The sequence below is a fragment of the Diorhabda sublineata genome, chromosome 8, assembly GCF_026230105.1.
Source record: "Diorhabda sublineata isolate icDioSubl1.1 chromosome 8, icDioSubl1.1, whole genome shotgun sequence".
In the NCBI taxonomy this organism is placed as follows: Eukaryota; Metazoa; Arthropoda; class Insecta; order Coleoptera; family Chrysomelidae; genus Diorhabda; species Diorhabda sublineata.
The window spans coordinates 23,154,360-23,172,472 of NC_079481.1; the positions used below are offsets into that span (position 1 = coordinate 23,154,360).

The 18,113-nt window shown below is 31.5% G+C and overlaps 1 protein-coding gene across 4 annotated transcripts in view; it reads right to left on the reverse strand.

The window, feature by feature from the left end:
- Positions 1-793: 793 nt before the first annotated feature.
- Positions 794-18,113, reverse strand: part of LOC130447234 (facilitated trehalose transporter Tret1-2 homolog) — a 36,761-nt gene continuing 19,441 nt past the window's right edge. For all 4 annotated transcript variants that reach the window (XM_056783939.1, XM_056783941.1, XM_056783943.1 and 1 more), the window contains exons 4-11: positions 16,738-16,864; positions 15,392-15,548; positions 13,282-13,467; positions 13,087-13,185; positions 11,752-11,954; positions 11,445-11,660; positions 9,151-9,337; positions 794-4,772 (exon numbers count right to left, since the gene is read on the reverse strand). In XM_056783939.1, the coding sequence (XP_056639917.1) occupies positions 4,309-4,772; positions 9,151-9,337; positions 11,445-11,660; positions 11,752-11,954; positions 13,087-13,185; positions 13,282-13,467; positions 15,392-15,548; positions 16,738-16,864 (1,639 nt within the window). In that variant the 3' untranslated portion in view covers positions 794-4,308. The remainder of the gene's footprint in view (positions 4,773-9,150; positions 9,338-11,444; positions 11,661-11,751; positions 11,955-13,086; positions 13,186-13,281; positions 13,468-15,391; positions 15,549-16,737; positions 16,865-18,113) is intronic.

Sequence of the window (18,113 nt, forward strand, 5' to 3'; positions counted from 1 at the left end):
ACAAAGTGGCGGTGTGTTTTCGGGATATCTTCTCCCGCCCACGTAGTTAACTCGGCCCCCGTCCAGCCCACGAGTTGAGGAACCTTCAGCCGACTGTGGTATTTCACAGTCAACCAGAATTAGTGAAGGCCGAAAGTGGATGCCCCTAAATTGGATCTCTCTCTCATCCTGAGAGCATCTCATCCACTAGTACCTCCAACAGCGAGGTTTGCTCGTTCGCGCTGAGAACAGTCTCAGGGAAGGCAATGGCAACAGAATGGCAACTCTCACGAGCTCGAGCTTTGCAGCAACCGCGTAAGTGCTCCTCTTAGAATTTGAGGTTAGGGTAGTCTCTACCCTTTTCCTCTGAAGCTGGGGGTAGTTTTTTGTTTCACTACCCTTGGATCTATGCTCCAATGATTTGGCTCATTCGTGTCCCTTATTTATTGAATTGAAATATTATTTTGTTTTCAAATTGTTTATTAAGGGTGACGTTAATATGAATGTCTGCATGTAATAATAAAATAGCGGAACAATTGTACCATTCATCCTTGCCTTGACACCTAACTGAAATTTTTTATGTTTTTAATAACTTTGCACAGCAGACTTTTTGTTAGGTTTCCGGAGTGATTGAACGGACTTGATAATTAATTGCTTCATCTTTACCATCTACAACCCCACTACCAGGGATATACAAGACTTGTCATTTTGCTGCTTTGCTAATTGATAAAAAGGTATTTCGCGGCCTAAGCATACAAATAACTATTATTTAGATAGTGTCTTATAGGACACAATAATAAAAAACTTTGGATATTAAGAAATATATTTATTTCATCAATATTTTACAAAACACTGCAAACCTATAAAAATAAATAGTTATATACATTCAAAAAATATCACACAAATGCATTCATTATTTTTCAAATAATTATATTAGTCCTTCCAAATAATTCACATATTAAAATTCTTCCCTTGTAATATAATTTTTATCAGATATCTGCAATTTCTGTAAATTTCCTCGAATGATTACATCGATTCATTTATATACTCATGGAGGGAGTTAATTCTGGATGTTGGAGGAACCATCTGGGAGGTCTGGTTAAAGGGTTTTAATATTTCCAGGCATAAAGTATAATGATATAGAAGTCATTTTACATTTTTGTTTATTTGAATCGTCAAGAAATTAGGCATCAATGGCATGTTTACAACATTAACAACCTTAAGAATAAGAATGATTGTAATCATAATCATTATTTGAAATTTTCGAGTTAATATTCGTTTAATCGCTTTTGAGCTATATCTTTCAGCTAAATTTCACGTCCAATTTCCTTGTAACATTTTATTCTGAACATAGTATCACTGTTTAATAGTTCAAGCAATTTTCAGATAGGTCACAAAACTTTTATATATCTCTGAGCAAGTCTTTTATACAATTACCATTAAAATATCCTTTGTAAGAGTATAGATACCAGAATTGTCCACAACTCTTCTCAAAATTACCATTCAGATTTCAGTATATTTGTATTAACCATTTTAATTCTAACTTTATCTCTTTGGTGAATCTGTCAGCTGGCATTATCGATTTCCAAAGCTTCGAGGCTGAATCTACGTCAGTTCAAATTTTCAGTAAAAAATATTTAACTTTCTTTACTTTTACTACTTTTGATGAGTTCAGTCCATTTCTGGGCATCAATTTTTTCAGAATAGGTCGTCTGTTTCTATAGTCTATTAAAGTATACATTATACAATTATCTATAGGGGACAAAATCGCCAAAATAGTGACGGCTATAATATTTTGGGGCTGCGAGGTTATCTTTTTGATTGACTTCAAGGAATCAAATACAACCGTGAACGCAGTACATTACTCTGACGTACTAAGGTATTTGCGTCAAAAAATTATCGCAAAAAGGCGCGGCAAAATAAGTCGTAGTTTCCAGACTGCTTCGCTTACCAAGACTAGTGTACGCGAATGTGGCTTCACAGAGATTGAACATCCACCATATAGCCTTGACCTGGCCCTGTCCGACTATTTTTTGTTTGCAAAGCTGAAGATAGATTTGAGGGGTTAAGGCAGTGGTTTCAAACCTGTGGAGCGCGTTCCCCTAGGGACACGAAACTATTGAAAGGAGGGAATGCAGCTGTTTCCAAAATATCATTTTCGAATACAAAGCAAAAAAGCCGAATACGTGTCAAAAAAAAGAAACAGCAAAATAGGTACAAATGCTAAAACATCAATCCGTGCTCATGCTGGAACGAAAACATCTCGCTTTCTTTCTGATAATAATATAGATGGAGCAAATTTGTTTTATGACACGAAATTCCTTGGAAAACTTTTGTATTTAGTAACGCAGAAAGACAAGATTACTGTATTTATGAGAAAATTGGAACTGTGGATAAATAAAATAATAACGTGACATGTTTCCCACTTTCAAAATTACTTATCTTGCTGATAAAATAGAAGAAAGTAAAGTTCTTATTAATAATCGTTTGACCAGTGGAAACAACTCTCATATTACTTTAAAGATCTTGACAGGTCGAAATACGAATGGATTATAAACCCGTTTGTGATTGAAGCATATGATGATTTTGGCCTTACGACTGCAATGCAGGAAATGATAATCGACTTATTTAGTGATAGCACATTAAAGCAGATGTTACAAGACGAAAATAATATTACTACGTTTTGGCTACGAGTAAAGAACGATTTTCCCACTTTGACAAACAAAACTTTAGAAATTTTATGGCCATTAGTAACATCTTACCTATGTGAAACTGGTTTTTCTCCAGTCGCTGTTTTAAAAACAAAGTATCGATCTCACTTAGTGACTGAAAAGGGAACTGAGAACCGCGATTTTCTCAATGATACCACGATTTGAGAAAATTTGTGCTGAAAAAACCCCGTCGCATTAAATGTTGTATTAATTATATATTCTTTTTTTTTGTATTTTTGTGAGATTATTCCTTATAACAAATAATAATTTTGTATGTATATTTTTACATAATAAATAATAATTTTGTATGTATATTTTTACATAATATTGTATATTATTTTGTAGCCCTTTAAATAACTTATAACATCAGTTGAATATTTATGAAATTAGATGGATAGAAAAATTGAGGGAGCGCAACATTTTTTTAAACGGGGGCGCAGGTACAAAAAGGTTGGAAACCATTGGATTAAGGATTTAACAGCGATGGAATTAAATAGGCGGAGTACGAACAAGTTGACTCTATAGATGCATCATATTTTTATAAGCTTTAGGTCGGATTTCTTGACTTCCTACTAACTATTATTTACCGAATAACCAAAAATTCGGTGTCTTCACCTTCTGATAAAGTAAACCTCCGATTAAATCGAGTTATTTGCCAAATAAGTTATTGGGCAGTCATAAGTGTCAATTAAAGAGTTTAGTAGAAATTTAACCTTTAAAATACATCAAAAGTGGCTTGTCTGTTCATTATACCTATATTTAGTTCATTTTTGGAAATATTCGTCATACAAATAATTAAATATTTAATATGGATGCTTTTCAAGATTTAGAAGAATTGTTTGATGAAAAATTGATTGAGGAAATACAGAAAATTTCAGAACAAGCTTATTCCGTTCGTCATAAAATTGATCATTACAATTTTTTGTCCGATGATGAAATTTTTTAAACCTTTTTTTCCTTTCATATCAATTATTTTCAATATAAACTATAATTTTCAGACCAACACATATTTCTCCAACTAGCGACTACTTCAGCATTAACCTTAACAAAACATGTACAAATATAATTACGCACTGATCGTTGTCACAAACAAAAATCATAGGAAACCGTCAATAGAAGAATGTTTGTTCTCTTATTTTTTTCCTTATTCAATAGATGGACGATTGCTATATAGGCATCTTTTATAGTGTTACCAACAGTAGACTATGTGTTAAATACATAATAAAGTGACAAATACTTATTAGTTAAGTTAAACCAATTAGAGTGAAGAAACGGTAAACATTTATTCGACAATTAACAGTTCCTACTAAAATTATGTGGCTATTAATTATTTGGCACTTTATTAGAACATGAAGAAACCTGCCCTTAATAAAGCGTTCTGAAAAATGTGTGAACATAAAGGGAGTATGTGAAACTATTAAAAAAGATCACTGTCCACATTGCTGTATATTGTTATGAGTATATATTATTTCTTGGAAATTTTCATAAATAAATAAATATTGAAACGTAATTCACAGAAAAAGTTCACTAAATAGTGTGATATTTTTATTTGAGCAAACGATATACTTATTGCTTCTATTACGAGATACTATTGGAAAAGAATAAGTTATATTTTTTTCTACAATTGAAGTAACTTTTCATCTTGACCATTTTCAACGGTTTTTACAATAGTTTTTTTACCAAATCTATTCTTGGTAGAATATTTCTTTTGTTTTGGTTTTTTGTTTTTCGATAAAATATAAATGAAATTATCTTCAAAATAAGCGGAAATTTCTGTTAACTTCTTATTGTGAGTTTCTGGTAGAAATATGTAAGCGTATATGCTGCCAAGAATGGAAATAACTGCGAAGAACCATTGAATGCCTGCGTATCCTTGGAAAATTGAAAGCAATCCATAAAAACTTTGAACAGAAGCAAATATGATCAAGTTGCCGATACTGTAAGCAAGACTGTTCGCTACGCCACGAATTTCAAGAGGGAATAGCTCACACATCATTGTCCAAGGAATGCAAAGCATGCCTATCGATGTGAAGATGTAAAGTAACATGAACACAACTGGTAAAAACGTTTGATTAGAAGTACCTGAAATGAAAATACATATTCAATAGGGGGATATTATCACTTTCGGATGCATATGATAATTATTTAAATGGTATATTTCTTAATTTTTAGCAGGTTTTTTAATCCTTCTTTATACAGTTTGAGTTTTCAATATTAATAATCTTAAAAAGATAGTTAATAATTGACATTTTTGTAAGAAATTAATTACAGTATAAAAGAGAACTAACATTACCATGATATCTGTTTCTGCACCAAAAAGTTCATAGATCTATATTTATCGATATAGTCTAATTCTAGTGATTTGGAAAATACAGAGTGAGTTATGTATGGAACGCCTCAATTATCTCGGAAACGGCTTCTAGGATTTTTTTGTGTACAAGGGTCATTACATTGTTGTCAGATCTTTCCTTTTTCCGTAAAAATAATGAACTTTGTTATTTCAAATGGATTACCCTGTATATTTTTCGCTTTTCGAAATCCTTAAGAAATTATTTTTTTCATCTTATGTTCCCTATACCTAAATGCCATATTTTCAAATTTATAGCTACATTTGAAATCTCCGCAGAAATTTAATAAATACATTTAGGTGGCTATCACTGCTACAATAACATATTTGACATTTCAATAAATTATTATTGTTGAAGTTTATTGAAAAGAACGAATTGATATTTTAATGATTTTATGATATGGTGATAGGCATAGAAGTCAACGATAAATACCTTAATAATTTATATCCTAACCCAAATTCCAACAAGATCTACTGTCAGAAAATTGGTAAAAAAGTTTAACGAAACTGGTTCAGTAAAAGAATTATACAAATCAGGGCGCAGAAAAACTGCATCAACTGAAAACAATTTTTTAGATGTTTGTGTCATGTTAAAAGACAATCCACACTTGAGTTACTATACAAATATCTAGGGAACTTGATATTTCGCAAACATAGGCAATGAAAATTTTACGTAATAATAAATTCCATCCATATAAAGTAAAGTTGGTTCAAGAGTTGTCAGATGACGATTTTGAAAGAGATAATGAAGGAAAAATGTAACAATCAAAACGATCCAAATTTTCTAAGTAAAGTTATGTTTTGCGATGAGGCCTCTTTTTGTATTAATGGAAACGTAAATCGGCATAATTGTAGATACTGGTCACGTAACAATCCTCGTTGGATGCATGAATCCCACACCCAATATCCCAAAACTGATTGTATCAACTGGAACAACAGGCGACAAAATAATTGGTCCCTTTTTCATTGAAGGTAACTTAAATGGTCCGGCGTATTTAGATTTGTTGGAAAATAGTATTATACCTGAGTTGGCTCGGATATTTCCAAATCCAAGTAAGTATTTTCAATTACATTTAAAAAAACTTCATTATTAAAAATTTTCAGACTGTAACAATACCCCAAATGACAATATTTGGCTACAACAAGATGGTTCCTTACCTCACTATGCGTGTGTGGTGAGGCAATACCTAAATAATGTGTTACCCAGAAAATGGATTGGAAGACGTGGTTTTATCGAATGGCTCCCGTAATCACCCAACTTGAATCCTTTAGACTATTTCTTGTGGGATCACTTGAAAGATATCGTTTATAAAGCAAAGCCTGCCAATATTCAGGAATTAAAAGGTAGGATTACCACAGAGATAAGAAGAGGAGGAAGAGCAGTCGGAGATGTTGTAAAATGTATTGCAAAGTTTTAATAATCGCATGGCTTGTTGTATTGAAATAAATGGACGACATTTTGAGCGTCTGCTGTAATCTCCCTTACTGTGTGTTTTCTAAAATTCGTAATTTTTCTACTTTAAAAATATGGATCTACTAACATGACACAAACATTTAAAGATTTGTCTTTAGTTGTAGGTTTTCTGCGTCATAATTTGGATAAATATTTTACTGTGCTAGTTTCGTTAAACATTTTACTAACTTACTAACACTAAACCTTGTTACGAGATTTGTATTAACACATAAATTATTAAAGAATATTCAAATTAAACGAGTTTATTCAATGATAGCCATCTAAATCTACAATATTTATTGTAACTTTGGTGGAGATACTGTAACTGTAGCTATAACTCCGAAATTATGGCATTTAGGTACAGAGAATTTTACATGAAAAATAATCGGTATTTCTTAAGGATTTCTAAAAACCCAAAATATATAGGGTGATCCATTTGAAATAACAAAGAAACATTATTTTTCCGGAAAAAGGAAAGAGTTCAGACAACAAAACTTTATAAAGTCAATTTAATACCAACTTTGAACATGATCAGTTCAAATTGCGTACGTACCCTGATTATGAATGACATTAAATGAATACAGAGAACGTTAAATAAAATGTGAATATGAATAATTTCAATTCTATATTTCATTTGTAAGAAATATTGTTGATGACGAAAGAAAAACATTTGGATCAAAATTTGAAGCAGTTATAAACACTCTAAATCATTTCATCTTAATGTTGTTTTAAATTACAAAGAGGTTTTTGAAAAGCTTCCATAATCTACAAAGAATTTCAATATACATATTGTATTATATTATTATCTATTGTAGTACAATGTTAAATATTGGAAATTCTCAAATTTTTTATAAATATAAACAGTACGTCTAACTAAAATAATTATTATCAAATTACAACTGTCACGACCACATAATGTTATTGTTGGTGTTCAAATGTTATGAATTGTTTTTAATTTTCATAGTCATTATTGTAATAAGGAACTTTTAATATTTTACTATGTGTCAAAATTATTAAAACTGCGTTTTGGAAGATTGTATCATTCCGCTTGTCTCAGTTTTCCTTTAGCTCTATGACAGTATGCATTTTGTTAATGAATTCCATTATTTTTATCATACAAATAAAAGTACATGAACCAACTACAAATAAACATGAAGTAATACTAGATAGAGCTATGGAAAGTATTACATTTATAATTGTACACATATCTATCGTTGTGCGGAGAGCGCATGATCTCTTATATGTGTGAAAGAGCTCATGCGCACGACTTGTACCTTAACAACAGGGCCCCATCATTTGGAAAACATTATGTTTCTTTTGATGTGTTGATACCACAAATCTAACGTATAGATATTATTTTTTTAATTTTTCCGTGTTTCCGAATTCCTTAAGGGGGCCCCGTTATTATTTTAGCTCCGGGCCTTATAAATCTTAATCTGACCCTGCTTAACAAGTTCTATGTAAGATATTCTGTTGAAAAGATGCAGGGTTTCCAACTTAGGGGGTTTCCACTCAAATTTAGGTCAAATGTGAGATGAGATGGGATGGTTTTAGGGGTGTTATATTTTTAGGGATTTCTATAACTTCAAATATTTATTTCTTTTTTATTTCAAATTAAGCAAAATAAAGGTGTAATAGTATAGGAAAAAATTTAATGACAATATGTATAAATTAAAAAAATCAGAATCTGAAGAATATAATTTGTTACTTGGAGTTATTAACAAAGAATTTAAAAAATGATATTGCAGAATGAAATTATTTCTTGATTGTTTGAAATTTGTAATTTGTTTGATGATATTTTATTATTTTTAATATATTATTTATTTAAGAAATATTTAGTTATTTATTTGATATATAATAAAATTTCTTTAGGGGGAATCCCTAGTAATTGTGGAGATTTTAGGGGTTATTGATTGAAGTTTTGGGAAGATTGATTTTTGAAAGTTGGGAAAACTGAACAGATGTATATTTTGTTATTCTTATTAATAGTCAATAAAGCCTTTTATTACTAGTGATGGTTTGATTAACTGTGTACTTTAAGATGGTAACAAAGCTCCGTTGTTCCGTTTAATTAAAATTACTAGACAGTATCCAGTGTTAGAAGGAAAGCACGTGTGATATATAATGGCAAAAACCGGTGACCTAGCTACACCAGTGTTTTTATGGAGACAACTATGAAATGTAGAAGAAGCGTGTTATGTTTAAAATTTAAAAAATGTGATAAAGTTGAGATGCTAGCGAAAATGGTAAATGATAAAGAAGTCTCTGAAAATTATTTAAAAGCTATGAACTATTTATATAGTGCTATTTCGAATAAACAATTGGAATGTGTATGTATATGATATAACTATAAAATTTGAAAAATCTGTATTTGAAAGAATTCTCGGTATTGCAAATTATTGTACTAGTGACTCGGCGACATTTTTTAGTGACTTCGAACCACAGAAGTGATATTTACACGGTTAGTATTGGCATTAATGTTACTGAACTATTCTTCATAAAAGGAAAAATAAAGCGGCTTTGAAGCCTACCATATTTAAAGTATAAAGTCACTTAATTTGCATTCTCATTGTTTATTGATTAAATTCAAAGTATAATGCGTTATGGAGCTTTGATCTATTATTTAATGAGACGTAAATTATTCCCATTTTTATATTTACCAGTTTTAATCCAATATGTTGAAAGTCCGGAAAAAACCATACATATAGACATACCAAATCCACTCATCATCAAAAGTGTGCGTCTCTTGAATGTCTTAAGTAAATAGGAATTCGAAAACGCCATTATCATTCGAATTAGACAAATTAATGTTGATGCTAAATAAGGGTTAACTTTGGTACCGACTGCCTGAAATGTGGAAAAAAAAATTTTAGTCTCAATGGGTTAATATATCATTATAGAAATGTTTTTAAAAATTTTGAAATTAGATATACACATAAAATGATCAAATTGAATTTTATGTTTCTGTGATCTGTAATAGATAAAAGCAAAATCGCCATCAATTTTGATAACAGAAAGTGTAATAATTCACCAGAAAAAAATTAGTTTTGCGTTAAAACGGATCAAAAAATTTATAAATAGAAACTTTCGATGATTTTGTTGATATAAATATTAAAATTTTTAAACCAATTTAATGTGAAAATCTAGGAATACAGTCAGAAATTAGAGGTGGGGATAAGTTTCTGCAGTAAATGCGAGAAAAGCAGATTACAAGCTACAGATTGGTATAACGAAATATGAGGTAGCTCAAGAATAAACTACTCACTTAAATTAGATACAAATATCAAAACATCACTTCTAACAATGAATTCAATATGACAAGTGACAACAATAATTATTCCATTATATTAATACTGATATCGTATTAATTTTTGAAATAAAATGGAAAACATCTTTATACTGAACAGCAGAATCTGAATGTAAGCTTTAGATTCTAAAGGCGACAACTTTGTTGTCAAAACGCACGTCAGACAATGTGTTAGTGAGCGTCTAGTATGACTGTAAACAGAGTGTTCAGTATGAATATTACCAAGGATTCCAGGTTTTTTAATAGAGTGGTGGACTTTACATAATACCCATTCAAAATGTGTGGGTTGTATCTGTTATAAAAAAGGAGGTGAAGGTATGGGTCTTTTTAATGACTACCGACAGATGAATATCTCATAGCCCCTCATAAAATAGTGTTTTTGTTGTTATAAATCTAAAATTAGGTTGGCATTCACCTTTTCTATGTAAATTGTCAGTACTGCGGTAAGTGGATGTATCAAGAAGGTGTGACAACAATATGGAATAATGTTTTAGTTGTTTTAATTAATCGGATCCCGTTATAAACTAAAAATAAATTGGATATTTACAATCACTACTTTTATTTCATTACTATTAATAAGGTTAAACAACAGTTTCCATTGTTAGCTGTGTGCATATAATAAATCAGTTATTCTACGAGTAGATCTGCCAGAAAAAATTGATGTTCATGCTTATGAATCAGCATCAACATGGTGTAACACAGAAACCAAAGATTATAATGTTTATTATTGACTGTATTAAAGTAGTAAAGATTTAGCCCCAACAATACCGTTAATATCAATACTGACATAACCCTCATTCCAAGCTGTCTAAATGACCATTAAGCCCGCTATGTGATTCGAACCATCGAATCAATAGACGGCTCCTCGCCCCAACACTCAAGAGATAACTCCCCTATCCGCCCCCTTCGGCTAGCAACAGCATACGAGATCTACTTTAACTTAGACAATTCTCCAATATCCATTAGATGAAACTCCACTCTCACACTTCTTTGATCGTCGGTGTGGCAGGTTTTCTGCGGTTTTCCTGTAACCTGGCGAACCGGTTCACCAGTCAAATGGCTGACGATAGGGAATAATGCAGCCGTAGCTGTACTCGCTGTATTCGCCCGCCACCAATCACTCTTTCTCCTAATACAAAAAAACAACAAAAAAATGATAAAAAACAACAAAAAAATGATAAAAAAAAACAAAAAATCACATTTGATATTCTTAAACCCGACAGAAACCCCGACTGGTCGTTGGTTTTTTTCTTTTTCAGCCTGGAGCAGTGCAAACACCAACAAAAACCACAGCCTCAGCTCTGCAGTAGAGCAACTCTATATCTGGGACAACTCCAACTAACCTTCCTCACCATAAAAAAAATTTTCTCATCCCACCCAATGAATCTCTTTTCTCTCGTTCACAAAAAGTACATTTGAGGTAAAACTATGTATTGATCCAATCAGAATATAATATATAAGTTGAGGACTTGTTACTCAAACAAATTTTGATTTCAAAAATATTGGACTGAAACAGAACGCGTGTCTTAAGACTACGAATACAGACGCATTTTTTATGCTGAACTAGTTCACTCAAAAAAATTTTTACATTCAATTCGCCATAATCTGTTGGAAGCAGATAAAAGTGTAAATTTAATATGAACTTACTTCAAAAAAGGTTACAGAGTAAAACAATGTGATGTAGATTCCGGAGAACATTTGAAAAACAAAAAGACCAGTAAGCAAGATAAGAGGTTTGTATGCGGTTGGTTTCATAAATTCTTTAATTACTCCCAGTAATCCTAAATTAGTTGCTTGACTTTCTAACTGTTTCTGATGCTCAGCTTGAAGAGCTTGCAATTGTAATTCCGCCATTGATTCGTTCTAAAAAAAAATAAAGGATTGAAACTTCTGAATTATTGTCTTCAAATTATTACAGTCAAAAACTTTCTGTTTATGATGAATCTTTACGAACCCTATTATCCGGTTGAGGTTGATATCTATTGAACCATCGTAAACTTTTAGCTGCCTCATCGATTCTTCCTTTTGAGATTAACCATGGCGGGCTTTCCGGTATCAAGAAAACCAACAGCACCGGTAGTAAAACGTAGGCATTACATAACCAAGCCACAGTTCTCCAATGCAAAAACCAACCCTTTAAGTAAAGAATGAGCATACCTTGAAAATAAAACATATAGTTATAGTATTAATGAATGAGTTGTGTGAAACTTCATTAATGATAATCTAAATTTGCTTCTTTAACTACTTTTTTAGAAATAAACTCGTTTTCAGAAATCTTTTTTGAGGTAGACTTTTAAATATTTTTTAACGTCATCTGATGAAATTTCGACGAATCTGATTCTAAATGAATGTGATTATTAACTAAACAAAGTACAGAATTCGAGTATCAAATGTCCAACAGCAAGCAGTAGTGAATCCAGGGTTGGTTATAGAAGTAATTGACAAATATACTAGAATTTTATAATTAGAATAATCATTTTGTGCTGCACAAGTTGGGATGAATAACACATTTATTAGATTTTAAATCAGAATAGAATCAATATGAAGAACATGGATCTTGCTGGTCAAATTTTTGGTAGAGCAGTTTCACTCTTTGCGTATATTTTGAATGGGACTTTTGGAGAAAAAAGTATAAAATGAATGTATTTAAACAATGATACTGTGCTTTAGAAGGAAAAAACCCATCTACTTTAGTAATATAACATAATAATTTTATCATTTTGGAATGGCATTGCGATTTGTGCACCAATTTATGGAATTATAAAAAACAGAATAAATCATTTATAATTCTTATCACAAAGATAAAAACAAAATGAACGACGTGCCTCACGAAAATCTGGAGCAAGCATATCAATTTGTTAATAATTGTAATGGTTTATCACATTTCCTTTCTGATTACCTTTGTTGGTAGCACTAATTGCTCGACTTTTTACTTCATTTCTGTGTCTTTTAAAGCATCCAAAATGACTGAAATTTTAGTAAAAATCTCTGAACGCCTGCACAAATATATTTCTTTATTGATAAGTATAAACATCTTTAAGTTGAGGTCGGAAACTTTTCAGGCAACCTTCGTACTATAAAATAATTAACCGATCATACAAATTCTTTCAACAATTCCAAACTAGATTATGTTTAGTAGGTATTTAGTATTAGGAATTCTCACGAAAACTGCAATAATGTAACCCAAACTAAAAAAATTCCAATTCTAATCATTATTTGAAAATATATTGAATAGTAACAAAATAAACTATAAGAGGATATTTGTACTGTCCAAAAAACTGGTACCTACCAGCAGATGTTAGAGTAGGTGCTGTTACAATTAAGGATCCCCTCATGTCAGCTCTAGCAATTTCAGATACATAAACTGTAGCTGGAATACTAGACCAAGCTGAAAAAATAGGTTATTATCATTAAAAAATGTACAAAAAAACTAAAATCTCAATAATAATCATTTGCTATTGACAATCAATATAAAGAAACTTACGTGTAGCAAATCCCGTTAAAAACCTTCCAATCAAAATTTGTGGAATACTCTGCGCAGTTGCTATTAGACACCAACCTAACACAAAAGGTATAACAGAAACTTTTACTGTCCACAATCTGCCCCAAATATCTGCTAAAAATCCTGATGTCATGGAACCGAAGGGAACAGCAATGACTACTAGGCTAGCTGAAAAATAAAAGATAAAATTATTGTTAATTAAAATACTGTATTGATTCGCACTACCCAGCAATGGTTGCTTATAATTAGAATTAAATTTTTATACAAGCGACACGTTAGGAAGTCAAAAGGGTAGATATAATTGATGATGATGATGATGGAGTTCATAACCATATCAGATAAGAAGTCTGAGGAAGTAAAACTGGAGATGTCCAGAAATAACATAAAATATTCTAATTCGTTAGTCTAAAAACTCTTTTGATCCTGTTAGCCGATGTTAACTTTGAGGTACAGGAAAAGTGAGCTTTGCTTCTTCCCCATGCCACTTTCAATACTTACAATAAATAAGAAACTTGATGGAAACAACCAGTAAATGCTTTTACCTAGTTTTTAAGGGTAAAATAGATAAAAAAATCGCATTCGCGAGTTTGTGCATTTTCTGAGAAAACTTACCATAGCAATGTATATTTTTCAAACCATCAAAAAGTACAGATTTCAAATAACAAAAAGCTCACCGACTTGTTGAATGAAGCAGAGCATTTTAACGTGAATATTTTCTAGAGAAAATTAGGGTGCTTTCACTATATTAGATCAAAATATTGTTACGAACAAGCTCACGATATGGGCCGTGAAGCGGGTCCTGTGCGTTTATAATAAAGCTCTAAAATTTGACGTAAGCGGTTTGAGGTTTGTTTTTATATATGTTTTCATCATAGCAGGCGATTTATATACATTATTCTTTTAACTAATGTCTTGTTTTGTTTGTTAATTTTCTAAAATTTTTGAGAGCTTCGTTTTGGATATATAAACGAGTTTGTTTAATAGTGGAGTTAGTTAATTTATAACAGATAGTCATAGTGAACAGAACGAAATAGAAAAGTAACCAGTGAATTTTAATAAACTAGAAAAGTTATTATACAAGTAGTAATAAGTTTATTATATAAATGTGTTAGTGTTTAAATAAATTGAGTGAGTAAAAAACAGTGTTCATAAATTCACCCCACGTTTTCGCCGAATTTCGTGAAAACAATTACCTTTTTAAGATAAAAATAGAAAATCGAAAACTTGCTTATTTGAACTATTCACATAAATTTTGGAATCATTTGATAAAAATTGAGATGAATCGTTTTTAACCGTTAAAAACTCTTCTTTCACTTCCCAACCACTGATCACTCGTAAATTATTTTCATTTTTGTTATACTATCTTCCTTTTTTAATGGGTTCCATCCTACAACTATTTTCTTTCATTTCAAAAATTATCTAACCTGTTCTAGTAGTTTATTAGATCTACTTTGCAGAGAAATACTAGTTTCACTACATTTGTTTTAAGGAAGTTCCCCAGAGTGAGTTATAATGAGTTATCATACCTTTCATAAGTAAGCAATTCCATAACCTTGTTCATTCATAATTATTTTTGTTATACTGAGCTCTTAATAACATGTGATAAACTAACCAAAAATAAAGAGGTCACACAAAATGAATGAATCTTTTACAGTGAAGAAGGGACTTTCCAGTAAATATGCCCTCAAATTATTGAGAAATTAGGAAAAAGATGATATCTATTTGATTTTAATTAGCAAGTGATTGTGCACTTTTTTTGCATATTTGTAAAATATTGACCCCTTAACTAATTCTGAACGTGGAGTAGGTAGGTAAAGGTCGTGCTCCGCGTTCCTTGGTGGATAGCCGTGCAACGATCTTTCAGAAGAAGCGTACTTACAAATTAGGCAAACGGATTCAAAGATAAATAAGAGAGAAAGAGTCAGAATATTGAACCAATGTCAGAGAAACTACAGATCGAGAGAAATTTATTCCAAAAGTTTAAAATGTCATTGTAATTACGCCGGCCAATGCGTCAAAATAATTCAATAGTTTGTGTGACATTTATCTTTACTGAAGTGTGAGAGGAAATCATAATTTCTTAATAAATTACCTATCCATGCAGATTCCGCTTCGGTTGCATAAAGATTTCCATCGTCGTCTGTCCCATTTAGACGAACTTTATCCAACGCAGGTATCAAAATACCAGAAAATGACATAGATAGTCCTACTGCAACATGTAAAGATACAGCCATAAGTGTAGCGGTTACCTATGGGGAATAAACATATATTCATAAATGACTGTGGAACTGGAGTGTTTTTAAGCCATAAGTAATATGCCTGTCTGGGTCTTTATATTTTGTCTAATTTTTCTTTCAATATATCTTATACAATTTATTTGGAAAATTTCGATGTAAGAAAGATAAATCTTTTGAAATGGATACATTTAATTTTTTCTTTGAAATACCAAGCAATTAGTTTTGAAATACTTTTCGATTAATTAGATAATAAAACTTATTATTTTTACCAACAACGGAAATTTACATAAACAAATCCACAATTATTATTGTAACAAGTTATAACATAATTACTATATTACTCCATAACCTCACGTCACTTGTTCTCACAACCCTTTAAATTACAATAAACATTATACACTCCTCCAAAAAAGTATTACATCACCATGATTGTATAAACTAAATTTATCAACGTGTTGCCTCATCGAGCTCTAATCACATCAAGAAAAACACCTTCCGATCAATTCCTCGACGTAATTTGGTCCATATGCAGTCTTGCAGTTGTTGAAGGTTAGCAGTGGATCTCACCATTCTCTAAAAATTGCCCCTCACATGCATAAAGAACAAATGCGGCTCTAAAAACAGTACCACTTATTTATGAGCCCTTGAAAATATTCCACTCCACTTGCACTTGCATATCTCACCACATCTTCTAGTAACAGGTATTTCCCGGACTCTTCCATGAAAAGTACATTACTCCAATTTTGGACATTCCAGTTTGCATGCTCTCGTGCGAAGCTTAATCTAACTGTAAGGTGTTCCCTGATCAGTTGAGGAGCAGTTTCAGCTACTTTGTTTCTAATTCCAGCATTTCTTAAAACATTTCTCACGGTTTGTGAAGTTATTCTTTCATTTTCAGCTTCAGCCTTTGTCGAATCTGTTTTGCTATTACATGTCTTCTTTGTAAAACTTGACTAACAGTTTGCTCTCTTGTTAAATTTAAATCTCTATTTATACGCTCTTTCATAGTATATACAATTTGCACTGTATAAAATATTTGTTTTCATTTGATAAGTTTTGCTTTTTCGAATTTCTACGAAACTGTAGCAATATGGAAAGAAACAGATAAGTAAAAATATAATTTTTTAAGGTTAGAGTTATGTTTTTGATAAAAATATCTTCAATAATCATCTACTCGGATTAGTACTATTAAGTTGCTTACCTGCGGTAATACGGTTTTAAATGTTTTTCCTTCATATCTACTAAGTGATTTACAACTACCAATAACTTGTTCAAATTTCGCATCCCGTTTTTGTTCAGCTTCTATGGCTTTTGCGTTCTCTTCGCCACTGAAATTAAAAAACAAAGATATCATAAGATTTTGAAATAACTATAGATCCATTATTTCTAGAACTAAAACGGGCAAGCTGTTGCTGTAAATACAAGGCGCAACTTAGAAATGTTAAGAAAATTCAAGAACATGGACTGAATGATGAAACCTTATTTCAGCAAGATGAAGCCACAAGCCATTCGACCCATGTGAGCATTAAATCTCCCCAATGAAGTTTTGCTAAATTGGATGAAATACTGGAATGGAAGCAATGCTTGATCCGCCTGTTCATCCAGCGTCTCCATATGTGACTTTTTCTTATGAACCTACTTAAAGAGCAAGTTTTCTAAGAACTGCCTCGTACTCTTGAGAAACTAAAGGCTAGGAAACATGAAAAATATCTCGGCATATGATCCGTGATGTAATGGAGAATTTTAGAAATCCCCTACAAGATTATATCCATCGACATCTCAATTATGATATTTTCAAATCAATGTTTTTTAAATGCTTTTCAAAGTAAATTCATTTCAAACCAATTGAATTTCCTGAAAATGCCAGGAAATTGGTGAAATTTCAAAAAATTCCTTAAATTTCTCAGAGAAATTCAGAAAGAACATCAAATTCCGAGAAATTCCTCAAAAGAAAGACTCGATTTTCCCAAAAAAGTACAAAGCTTCATTTGTTAAGAATTTCCTCAAAAGATCCAGAAAGTTATCAGGAATGGTTAGGCCTTTCTCATCACATTTTTAATTCCCAAAATGATTAAATCCTTTTTGGACCTATCCTCAAACCATTCGCCTGTACTAGTAAATTTTTTAGTACTCAAATATTGTTAAACTGGCAGTGTAGAATACCTTTCTCTTTAAAGTTGATCATAAGATTAGTCCAAATATACCTTTAAAAGTCAATGAAGATGTAGATAAAGTGGTGGAACACTTCATAGCATTAATTTAAAGTACAGGGTGAACGACAACGCTTGATACATCAAATCAGCTGTACCAGTCACAAAAGAAAACTGATAGAAGAGAAAAGGAGCTTAGAAAGAGATGGCCCACGTGTAATATTTTAGTCAATGAAGAATCAAAGTACTTCCTCTGAAAGGCAACAAAAATGGGCTGACATGAAATAAATCCTAGGAAAACACCTGATCACAGGTAGCGTTCTGAAGAAACTTCCAATAATAGGTATTAGACTAAAAATGATGATATTTAATACCATGCTGAGTTTGTTTATTACCCTCCCAGTGGAAAGTAGCCCGATTTGTATCG